Source organism: Salvelinus namaycush, chromosome 33 (genome assembly GCF_016432855.1).
Source record: "Salvelinus namaycush isolate Seneca chromosome 33, SaNama_1.0, whole genome shotgun sequence".
Taxonomy (NCBI): domain Eukaryota; kingdom Metazoa; phylum Chordata; class Actinopteri; order Salmoniformes; family Salmonidae; genus Salvelinus; species Salvelinus namaycush.
Window position 1 is genome coordinate 21,512,179 of NC_052339.1, and position 12,950 is coordinate 21,525,128.

Here is a 12,950-nt window from a genome sequence, read left to right on the forward strand (position 1 = left end):
GAGAGAGAAGAAGCAGAATCCCTCCACTGTAGGTGAATATGTGGTGTGTGTACAGTCTGTAGCCAGCAGATGGTGATGGTGCTCTCTCTGAGATAAAGCAGTCCTCTCACACACATGGCTTTCATGTATGTTACGCAGGATGACGAGCCATTTTATTCCAATAGAGGGGGAGACCCAGGCCTAGAGGTTCATGGGGGTTTGTGATGATTACCTAAACTTTTAGGGAGGGACTGGCTGACCTCAAACTTCAAATGAAAGGTGGAACTTTTCACCACTCCAACGCCCAACCGTTCGGCTTGCCATTCTAATATGAAGTCCTGATAGTTCGTCACACTGACATGATTCCAGGAAAGCAGAGTTGATTTTCTCTGCTCTGAAAACACCTCTCCTCTACCTCCCTTCTCTCTGTCCAACTCACCAGTCGTCCTCTCTCCTCCTCCCTCTACCTCCCCACTCACTGTCCGACTCACCAGCCGTCCTCTCTCTCTCCTCCTCTCTCTACCTCCCCTCTCTCTGTCCAACTCACCAGCCGTTCTCTCTCTACCTCCTCTCTCTCTGTTCAACTCACCAGCCGTCTTCTGTCTCCTCCTCTCTCTACCTCCCCTCTCTCTGTCCAACTCACCAGCCGCCCTCTCTCCTCCTCTCTGACCTCCTCTCTCTCTGTTCAACTCACCAGCCGTCTTCTGTCTCCTCCTCTCTCTACCTCCCCTCTCTCTGTCCAACTCACCAGCCGTCCTCTCTCTCTCCTCCTCTCTGTACCTCCCCTCTCTCTGTCCAACTCACCCCCCCTTCTCCATCTTTCTTTCTCTCCCCCTCTCTGTCATTCTACCTCCTCTCCTCCATACAACTCTCCCTCCCTCCTTCATCCCTCATTCTCTCCATTTCTGTCTACCTCCCCTCCCTCCCTCCCTCCCCCTAAACCTCCCCTCCCTCCATCTACCTCTCCATCCCTCCTTTATTTATCTTTCTCTCCCGCCTCTCTCTCCACCTCACTCTCTCTCCATCCCCTACCTTTCAGTGTGGCTTTCTTCAGAACCTTCATGGCGTATAGCTGTCCTGTATCTGGACCTGTAGTCTTCTTGACCAGGAACACCTACACACACACACACACACACACACACACACACACACACACACACACACACACACACACACACACACACACACACACACACACACACACACACACACACACACACACAAGAAAACATATATTCTACAGTATTTTTGTGTGTGTGGCAATCAGCACCGGGAAAAAAAGGTGAAAGATGAACGACAAACACATCAACACACACACACACAGACACACACACACAATCGTTAATTCATAAAGATGACAAGGTATGAAGGGCCCTTACCATGTGGTTGTTATAGCAACTCTCTGTCATTAGGATAACTAATCGAGACATCAGTGGAAGATGAGAAATCAAACGCTAATGACACACATATACACAGGCACACACACACACACACACACACACACACACCTTTCCGAATGAGCCTTGTCCTAGGACCTTGCGGAGCTCAAACTGTCGAGGGTCACCCTTCTCTGACCCCTCCTTGGTATGGTTGGTGATGTTGATCTCATTGACACTCTCATCCTCCTGTTGAACAGACACACAGGTTACACACACACACAACATTCCAAATTAAACTTCCACACACAGGTTACACACACAACACTCCAAATTAAACTTCCACACACAGGTTATACACACACAACACTCCAAATTAAACTTCCACACACAGGTTACACACAACACTCCAAATTAAACTTCCACACACAGGTTATACACACACACAACACTCCAAATTAAACTTCCACACACAGGTTATACACACACACAACACTCCAAAATAAACTTCCACACACAGGTTATACACACACAACACTCCAAAATAAACTTCCACACACACTAAACCAACAACGGACAGCTAACCAAGCAGTTGCCATGGTGCCACCCCCAATCCTCCTGATACCTCCCAGTGACTAATGACTTCTCACTGTGTGTGTGTGTGTGTGTGTGTGTGTGTGTGTGTGTGTGTGTGTGTGTGTGTGTGTGTGTGTGTGTGTGTGTGTGTGTGTGTGTGTGTGTGTGTGTGTGTGTGTGTGTGTCTCCTCTCCATCACTCATTCTAGCTCCTCTTCATCGCTCTCAGTTTTGCTCTGTCCTTCTCTCCACCTTGCTCTTTCTCCATGAAAGCGAGAGAGTGAGAGAGAGAGGAGGAAGAGGAGGAAGAGTGACACACCAAGAGTAGGAAAGAGATGTGATATCACTCTCCACCTATCCCTCACCCTCCAACTCCGCTCCACCCCCTCCTGTTTCACAGCTCATGTCATCAAAGCCCAAATATGGAATTTCACACTTATGTATGCAAATTTGTACACATCACCAGACCTCACTAACAGGATGGAGCTCATATACAGCCAAAAGTATTTATAACACTCATATGAACATATATAACACTCATATGAACATTTTCAACATACATTATGTACATTATAGCATACACCTAGTGTACAAAACATTAGGAACACCTTCCTAATATTGAGTTGCACCGCCTTTTCCCCTCAGAACAGACTCAATTCGTTGGGGCATGGACTCCACAAGGATATCGAAAGCACTCACTCTCTGAATGGCACACATACCCAATCCATGTCTGAATTGTCTCAAGGCTTAAAAATATTTTTTGACCTGTCTCCTCCCCTTCATCTACACTGATTGAAGTGGATTTAACAAGTGACATCAATATGGGATCAGAGATTTCACCTGGATTCACCTGGTCAGTCTATGCCATGGATAGAGCAGGTTTTCCTAATGTTTTGTGCACTCAGTGTATATAGTATGTACATTATAGCACCCTTATGGACTTCCGTATAGACCTTGTCATATACTGAACATAGATATATATCATGCTAGTGTAGCTATGTTTACGTGATGAGTATCAGTGCCACCTGGATATGTAGTAGGGGAGTTTCAGTTGGACACACACTGTGTTGAGATATTTCCGTCTGTTTGAAGTGTGTGTGTCTGTGTGTGTGTGTGTGAGTGAGTGAGTGTGTGTGTGAATCACACCGCAGATGGAGGATCAGAGAGAGGCGACAGGTTGCTCATGTAGCACCTCTTAATCACAGGATAAAAATGTACAGCTCAAATCAAATCCAATTTTATTTGTCACATGCACCGAATACAACAGGTGTAGACTTTACCATGAAATGCTTACTTACGAGCCCTTTCCCAACAATACATAGTTAAAAACAAAGAAACATTTACTAAATAAAAAAAGGAAATTGTAACACAAAATAACAATAATGAGACTATATACAAGGAGTACTGGTACTGAGTCAATGTGCAGAGTTAGAGGTAGTTGAGGTAATATGTACATGTAGGTATGGGTAAAAAGTGACTAGGCAATCAGGATATTTAATAAACAGAGTAGCAGCAGTGTATGTGAAGAGTGAGAAAGTGTGTCAACAAAATGTGTGTCTGTGGCATCATTATGCATTTGTGTGTGTGTGAGCGTATGTAGTGCTTTTACATGCTTTTACACAAAGACTGCACCCTACACAGGGCAATGTCCCCAATCACTGCCCTGGGGCATTGGGATATATTTTTTTGGGGGGGGGGGACAAGAGGAAAGAGTACCTCCTACATCACTTCTAGCAGAATCTGGTCTCCCATCCAGGGACCGACCAGGACCAACCCTGCTTAGCTTCTCTGTGTGTGTGTGTGTGTGTGTGTGTGTGTGTGTGTGTGTGTGTGTGTGTGTGTGTGTGTGTGTGTGTGTGTGTGTGTGTGTGTGTGTGTGTGTGTGTGTGTGTGTGTGTGCGCGTGTGTGTGTGTGTGTGTGTGTGTGTGTGTGTGTATGTGTGTGTGTGTTCAGTGAGTGCATGGAGCCAGTGCAAGAGAGTCAATGCTCTGCGTATGCACCTGGTAATCAGTTTGGTCCTGCGGCCTTGTGAATGTTAAGGTCTTACTCACATCGGCATGATCACACAGTTGTCCGGAACAGCTGGTGCTCTCATGCATGGTTTTGTGTTGCTTCGAAGCGAGCATAGAAGGCATTGAGCTCGTCTGGTAGGCTTGTGTCACTGTGTCACTGGGCAGCTCGAGGCTGGATTTCCCTTTGTAGACAATGTCCAAAAGGCTCTACCCCCAAGCCATAAAAATGCTGAACAATTAATTAAATGGTCACCCAGACTATTTACATTGACACCCCCCACCCTTTGTTTTTACACTGCTGCTACTCACTGTTTATTATCTATGCATAGTCACTTTACCCCTGCTTACATGTACAAATTACCTCGACTAACCTGTGCCCCCGCACATTGACTCGGTACTGGTACCCCCTGTATTTAGCCTCATTACTTTTTATTTAAAAAATTACTTTCTTAACTCTATTTCTTGAACTGCAGTGTTGGTTAAGGGCTTGTAAGTAAGCATTTCACGGTAAGGTCTACACCTGTTGTATTCGGTGCATGTAACAAATACAATTTGATTTGTAATCTGTGATAGTTTGCAAGCCCTGCCACATCCAACGAGCTTCAGAGCCGGTGTAGTAGGAGTCGATCTTGGTCCTGTATTGAAGCTTTGCCTGTTTGATGGTTCGTTGGAGGGCATAGCAGGATTTCTTATAAGCATCCGGATTAGTGTCCCGCTCCTTGAAAGCGGCAGCTCCAGCCTTTAGCTCAGTGTGGATGTTGCCTGTAATCCATGGCTTCCGGTTGAGATATGTACGTACGGTCACTGTGGGGACAACGACGTCGATGCACTTATTAATGAAGCCGTTGACTGATGTGACAAACTCCTCAATGCCATCGGATGAATCCCGAAACATATTCCAGTCTGTGCTAGCTAAACAGTCCTGTAGCATAGCATCCGCTTCATCAGACCACTTCCCTATTGAATGTGTCACTGGTACTTCCTGTTTGAATTTTTGCTTGTAAGCAGGAAGACAGTTATGGTCAGATTTTCCAAATGGAGGGCGAGGGAGAGCTTTTTCTGTGTTTCTGTGTGTGGAGTAATGGTTAGCTAGAGGTTTGTATGTGTTTCTGTGTGTGGAGTAATGGTTAGCTAGAGGTTTGTATGTGGAGTAATGGTTAGCTAGAGGTTTGTATGTGTTTCTGTGTGTGGAGTAATGGTTAGCTAGAGGTTTGTATGTGTTTCTGTGTGTGGAGTAATGGTTAGCTAGAGGTTTGTATGTGGAGTAATGGTTAGCTAGAGGTTTGTATGTGTTTCTGTGTGTGGAGTAATGGTTAGCTAGAGGTTTGTATGTGTTTCTGTGTGTGGAGTAATGGTTAGCTAGAGGTTTGTATGTGTTTCTGTGTGTGGAGTAATGGTTAGCTAGAGGTTTGTATGTGTTTCTGTGTGTGGAGTAATGGTTAGCTAGAGGTTTGTATGTGGAGTAATGGTTAGCTAGAGGTTTGTATGTGTTTCTGTGTGTGGAGTAATGGTTAGCTAGAGGTTTGTATGTGTTTCTGTGTGTGGAGTAATGGTTAGCTAGAGGTTTGTATGTGTTTCTGTGTGTGGAGTAATGGTTAGCTAGAGGTTTGTATGTGTTTCTGTGTGTGGAGTAATGGTTAGCTAGAGGTTTGTATGTGTTTCTGTGTGTGGAGTAATGGTTAGCTAGAGGTTTGTATGTGTTTCTGTGTGTGGAGTAATGGTTAGCTAGAGGTTTGTATGTGTTTCTGTGTGTGGAGTAATGGTTAGCTAGAGGTTTGTATGTGTTTCTGTGTGTGGAGTAATGGTTAGCTAGAGGTTTGTATGTGTTTCTGTGTGTGGAGTAATGGTGCGCTAGAGTTTTTTCGCCTCTAGTTGCAAAGGTGATTTTAGTTTTCCTGCAATAAAATCACCGGCCACTAGGAGCGCTGCATCTAGGTCAGCAACACCAGCGCTCAACATACACAGACACACACACACACACACACACACACAGACAGACAGACAGACAGACAGACAGACAGACAGACAGACAGACAGACAGACAGACAGACAGACAGACAGACAGACAGACAGACAGACAGACAGACAGACAGACAGACAGACAGACAACCCCTCTCCTCTTCTACAACCACACCACACCATTACTGTTTAATACCACCACAAACAGTGTGTGTGTGTGTGTGTGTGTGTGTGTGTGTGTGTGTGTGTGTGTGTGTGTGTGTGTGTGTGTGTGTGTGTGTGTGTGTGTGTGTGTGTGTGTGTGTGTGTGTGTGTGTGTGTGTGTGTGTGTGTGTGTGCGCGTGTGGTTAAACTAAAGAGAAAGTCTATTACAGCCTTCCCAGATCACTATAACTCAATCCCACTGTGGCTGCATGGGCCTATTCATTTAATGACATTAATTCAACTAATGAAGTGATGAGATCTAATCAAGCATCATTGTAAGGAACAGAAGCCTGTAGATGAGATCAGAGAGAAAGAACTACACAGAGAACAGCAGCATCACAAATACAAAATTACAATTTTAGCTGGAATGTTCTCTATCTTCCATGGAATATTCTACAGCCAATTCTGAAAGCCACACACATACACAAACACACAAATACACACATAGTACAGAGGCAAGTTTTAGTACTTGTCAGCTTTAGGACAGATAGTGGCAACCTGACACACACACTCCAGGATAGCGTTACTGTACCCGCACACACAGTCCTGTACTTACAGCCCCCTGGGTTTCGGAACACCCGCATCCTGCCCTGGTAAACAAACCCCAGTCCCGCTCCTTCCCGGTAAAGTTTCTGGTGCAGTTCCTGGTAAGGTCTCCGGTAAAGTTTTGGATCAGTAGACATCCTAGGGCCTTGAGTCTGCTAGTCAGAACACCCAGCGACACACACACTGCTTTGGCCTCAGTCATACCTAATCACACACTGTCCTTCGGACAGCTATGCACTGGATGTGTGTGTGTGTAAGACAGAGGTAGAGTGAGTGAAAATAAGAGTGAAGAAGAGGGAGCATGTTGGAGTGTATGTGAGGGAGGTGTGTGTGTGACTCAGTCAGGGGGAACACCAGAGATCCAAACTGGGATCCCCCCTAAACCCCTCCGTAACCTCCTACCCTTAGCTTCCAACATGTGATCTGGAGATTCCCATGAAACACACACACACACACACACACACACACACACACACACACACACACACACACACACACACACACACACACACACACACACACACACACACACACACACACGCGCGCGCGCCATACACGCGGACCAATGCCTGACTACCACGTACCGCAAAGAATGCACACACACGTGTCTCAGAATATGACAGCGTAGATGGGATTACAGACAGCTGTTGTGCAAGGCCTATCACCTTCCCCATGAGTGCAACCTCACTAATTGTCCCCACACAACAAGAACAATGACTCCCGAGGTTCCTCTGGGGGGACAGACCTCTACAACTAAACAGCTCAGTCTGAGACAGTCTAACCTACTAGTTCTAAACCACACTTTCTTCCCTTGAACAGTGAGACTAGCGAAGATACTAAATACATTACTGTACTGAATACAGTGTGTAGAAGAATAGACTGATAAGTAGTACTACAATATTACTGCAATAGTACTACAATAGTACTAGAGCATTAACAGCTCTGGAGCTGGTCTTTCTGTATTAAACCTCCATGGGTGCGTGTGTCTGTGTGTGCGTGTGTCTGTGTATGTGCGTTCATACGTGCATGCGTGTATTAGGCTCTAAGTCTCTGTGTGGCAGTGGCTTCCATGGACTGTGAGAGAGGAATTCCAGGCAATCTGTGTCCCTAAACCACTTATGCAACCAAACTAACAGTGCACATACAAGTGAGGACACACACACACACACACACACTCACACACAGAGGGCTGATTGATGCGCATACTTGGGCCTAGGTTAGCAGAACATAATACATCCGCTAGGCTAGGCCTTAGGACACCGTCTCATAACACACACACACACCTTTGGTAACTGGTCATGAGGCGCTCTACAGACAGCGATAGGTTAACTAACAACCAATCAGAAAGGCGGCGAGAAAGTGAGAGAGATTATTAAGTATTGATGATGAGGAGCAGAGAAAGGATAGGGCAGCATAATTTATTCAGGAACTGAATTTATCTGAATTAGAATTCAATCTCTGCCTGCTTGGCCCCCTTCTATTCTGACTGAGTGGAGACTCCAACATGTTCAATACACCTTCTATTCTGACTGAGTGGAGACTCCACCATGTTCAATACACCTTCTATTCTGACTGAGTGGAGACTCCACCATGTTCAATATACCTTCTATTCTGACTGAGTGGAGACTCCACCATGTTCAATACACCTTCTATTCTGACTGAGTGGAGACTCCACCATGTTCAATATACCTTCTATTCTGACTGAGTGGAGACTGCACCATGTTCAATATACCTTCTATTCTGACTGAGTGGAGACTCCACCATGTTCAATACAACTACTATTCACAGATCTGTGCAAGAAATGGAACACAGAATTTAACAGCAGGACAGAGAGAGAGAAAAGACAGAGAGAGTGTGATAAAGAAATAGACTGAGTGAGAGTGACAGAGGGAGAGAGCGAGAGCAAGAGAAAGAAAGAAAAGAGGGGGAACCCCACAGTGCAGTGATCTACACTGGCTCTATTGTTCTTAGTCTTGTCAGTCTGATCGCTCTCTCTCTCTCTCTCTCTCTCGCTCTCTCGCTCTCTCTCTCTCTTTCGCTCTGTCTGTCTCTCTCTCTGTCTGTCTCTCTCTCTGTCTGTCTCTCTCTCTCTCTCTCTGTCTCTCTCTCTTTCTCTCTCTCTCTCTCTGTCTCTCTCTCTCTCTCTCTGTCTCTCTCTCTCTTTCTCTCTCTCTCTCTGTCGCTCTGTCTGTCTCTCTCTCTGTCTGTCTCTCTCTCTCTCTCTCTCTGTCTCTCTCTCTTTCTCTCTCTCTCTCGGGCTCTCTCTCTCTTTCTCTCTCTCTCTCTGTCTCTCGGTCTCTCTCGGGCTCTCTCGTTAGAGAAATCTCAACGCTTCATCTGTTGCCAGCAGCGCTTCTTAGGTCAGAGCAAGCCTCGTAATTATATCACACACACACACACACACACACAAATACACACATACACACATGCCTTTGTCTTAACAGAGAATAAGAATGTTTGCCCTCACCCAAAGAAAGAAACACTGAATGTGATTGTTTGGGAAACTAACACAGTCAGTATGAGAAAGCAAACGCTAACCGTGTGTGTGTGTGTGTTTGCGTGTGCGTGTTATCAGAGCCCTACCCGTATATGGTTGTGTCTGATCCAAGACAAAAGCATCTTCAGCATTGTCCTCATATCACACACCCACATCCACAAACGACGACAGATAGAAACACATACCCAAGCATTCACAGGCCACTGAGTTTGAGAATGGACAGAGAGGAACGCATAGGAGTCTAAACACACACACACACACACACGAGGAAGGTCTGCCCAGGAAAAGCCTACAGCTGCTGGTCACCGTGGTGATTAGAGCATGTCCTGTCCTTGCTCCCCTGGCAACCACATCTGCACAGGAACACACACATCATTCCTCAGAGGGTTTCCACTACCTCACACAAACACACCCACATCCACACAGACACACACGAAGATATGGCGTTCCAATAGATAAAACATAAAATCCTACACAACGCCCATGAAGATACTCAAAATATATAAATGGTCTGTAAACTGTATACTGTATGTAAATTGTATGTTTCACTAGCACAGACTGTAATATGTTCCGCGATTCATCGACGAATTCATCCCCCACAGTGACCGTACGTACATATCCCAACCAGAAGCCATGGATTACAGGCAACATCCGCAATGAGCGAAAGGCTAGAGCTGCCGCTTTTAAGGAGCTGGACACTAATCCGGATGCTTATAAGAAATCCTGCTACGACCTACGGCAAGCCATCAAACAGGCAAAGCATCAATACAGGACTAAGATCTACTACTACTACGCTCGTCAGATGTGGCAGGGCTTGCAAACTATTGTATTTGCTCCAGCAGGTATATTTCACTGATCATCCCCAAAGCCAACTCCTCCTTTGGCCGCCTTTCCTTCCAGTTCTCTGCTGACAATGACTGGAACTAATTGCAAAAATCACTGAAGCTGGAGTCTTATATCTCCCTCACTAACTTTAAGCATCAGCTGTCGCATCAGCTGTCAGAGCAGCTTTCCGATCATTGCACCTATACATAGCCCAACTGTAAATAGCCCACCCAACTACCTCATCCCCATATTGTTATACATTTTTTTGCTCCTTTGCACCCCAGTATCTCTACTTGCACATTCATCTTCTGCACATCTATCACTCCAGTGTTTAATTGCTAAATTGTAATTATTTTGCCACTATGGCCTATTTATTGCCTTATCTCCCTAATCTTACTACATTTGCACACACTGTATATAGACTTTTCTATTGTGTTATTAACTGTACCTTTGTTAATCCCATGCGTAACTCTGTGTTGTTTGTGTCGCACTGCTTTGCTTTATCTTGGCCAGGTCGCAGTTGTAAATGAGAACTTGTTCTCAACTGGCCTACCTGGTTAAATAAAGGTGAAATAAATACATTTAAAAAATACGGATTACAAAGGGAAACCCAGCCGAGAGCTGCCCAATGACGCAAGCCTACCAGACAAGCTAAATGCCTTCCATGCTCGCTTCGAGGCAAACAACACTGAACCGTGCATGAGAGCACCAGCTGTTCCGGACGACTGTGACATCACGCTCTCCGTAGCTGATTTGAGTAAGACCTTTAAACACTTTAACATTCACAATGCTACAGTGCCAGACAAATTACCAGGACGCGTACTCAGAGCATGCGCTGACCAGCTGGCAAGTGTCTTCACTGACATTTTCAACATTTCCCTGACCCAGTCTGTAATACCTACATGTTTCAAGCAGACCACCATAGTCCCTGTGCCCAAGAACGCCAGGTAACTTTTCTAAATGGCTATCGCCCCGTAGCACCCACATCTGTAGCCATGAAATGCTTTGAAATGCTGGTCATGGCTCACATCAACAACATCATCCCAGACACCCTGGACCCACCCCAATTCGCATACTGCCTCAACAGATCCACAGATGACGCAATCTCTATTGCACTGCCCTCTCCCACCTGGACAAGAGGAACACCTATATGAGAATGCTGTTCATTGACTACAGCTCAGCGTTCAACACCATAGTGCCCTCCAAGCTCATCACTAAGCTAAGGACACTGGGACTAAACACCTCCCTCTGCAACTGGTTCCTGGACTTCCTGACTGGCCACCCCCAGGTGGTGAGGATAGGCAACAACACATCCGCCACACTGACTCTTGACACAGTGGCCCCGCAGGGGTGCATGCTTAGTCCCCTCCTGTACGCCCTGTTCAACCATGACTGCGTGGCTGTGCACAACTCCAACACCATCATTAAGTATGCTGGTGGTAGGCCTGATTACCGACGATGATAAGACAGCCTTTAGGGAGGAGGTCAGGGACCTGGCAGTGTGATGCAACAACATCTTCCTTAAGGATCTATCATGGTCCACACACACCAACAGAGTCGTGAAGAGGGCACGACAACGCCTCTTCCCCTTCAGAAGGCTGAAAAGATTTGGAATGGGCCCTCAGATCCTCAAAAAGTTATACAGCTGCACCATTGAGAGCATCTTGACTGGCTGCATCACCACTTGGTATGGCAACTGCTTGGCATCTGACCGCAAGGCGCTGCAGAGGGTAATGCGTAAGGCCCAGTACATGACTGGGGCCAATCTCTCTGCAATCCAGGACTTTGATACCAGGTGGTGTCAGAGGAAGACGCTAAAATTGTTGAATACTCCAGCCACCCAAGTCATAGACTGTTCTCTCTGGTACCGCATGGCAAGCGGTACCGATGCACCAAGTCTGGAACCAACAGGATTCTGAAAAGCTTCTACCACCAAGCCATTAGACTGCTAAATAGTTAGTTAAATAGTTATCAATAGCTACCAGGACTATCTGCATTGACCCTTTTTGCACTAACTTTTTTGACTCATCACAGATTCTGCTGCTACTGTTAATTATCTATCCTGTTGCCTAGTCACTTTATTCCTAGTTATAAGTACATATCTACCTCAATGACCTCGTACCCCTGCACATCCACTCTGTACTGGTACCCTGTGTATGTAGCCAAGTTATTATTACTCATTGTGTATTTATTATTACTTTCTCTCTACATTGTTGGGAAGGGCCTGTAAGTAAGCATTTTACTGTTAGTCTACACCTGGTATTTACGAAGCATGTGAAAAATACAATTGGATTTGATTTAAACACGAGCCATTACTGGTGTTTTGTGTGTCTATGTGTTCCCTGTCTAGAGGTTAACTTCCTGATTCGGTACAGAAACGGAATCTCCCTGCATCTCCATGACAACAGACATCCCTCTATCACCACTTGAGGAAGAAAGAGGGAGTATAAGAATTACGCTCTAAATTTAAACAGTCTGATTTTTCTTAAAGGCAGAATTTGTAGGGGAACAAGACCCGTATTCTCAAAGCGTCTTAGAGTAGGAGTTCTGCTGGGATCAGTTTTGTCCTTCAGATCATAAGTATATGAACGTGGATCAGCACTCTCACTCTGAGACGCTTAATGAATACAGGCCCAGAGTGTGACTGTGACAAGGTCATGTTGATTCAGATGGAGTGGTTCAGTAGATATCTGGCTCTGGGGGACAAGGGGATCCCTGGGTGGGGCTCTGGGGGACAGGGGGGATCCCTGGGTGGGGCTCTGTTTGGCCTGTAGCCCCTCACTTCCTCCTTTGCCCTCTCCTTCTTTCTCTGCATCCGTCTCCTCCCTCTTTTTCTCTCCCTTTCCTCTCTTCTCTCCCCTGTCCCTCCCTTCCTGTGTCTCTCTCATAACTCTCCTCCCTCTCTTTCTCCTCCCTCTTCTCTCGATAAAAAGTGTCTGAGGGAAACTCCTAGAAAACCCCTCTGACCGTGTGTGT

General features: G+C 45.8%; 1 protein-coding gene across 2 annotated transcripts in view; it reads right to left on the minus strand.

The window, feature by feature from the left end:
* Window positions 1–12,950, minus strand: part of LOC120027827 (ribosomal protein S6 kinase alpha-3-like) — a 28,105-nt gene that overhangs the window by 10,728 nt on the left and 4,427 nt on the right. For both annotated transcript variants that reach the window (XM_038972877.1, XM_038972876.1), the window contains exons 3-4: window positions 1,488–1,604; window positions 1,012–1,093 (exon numbers count right to left, since the gene is read on the minus strand). In XM_038972877.1, coding sequence (XP_038828805.1) covers window positions 1,012–1,093; window positions 1,488–1,604 — 199 coding nt within the window. The remainder of the gene's footprint in view (window positions 1–1,011; window positions 1,094–1,487; window positions 1,605–12,950) is intronic.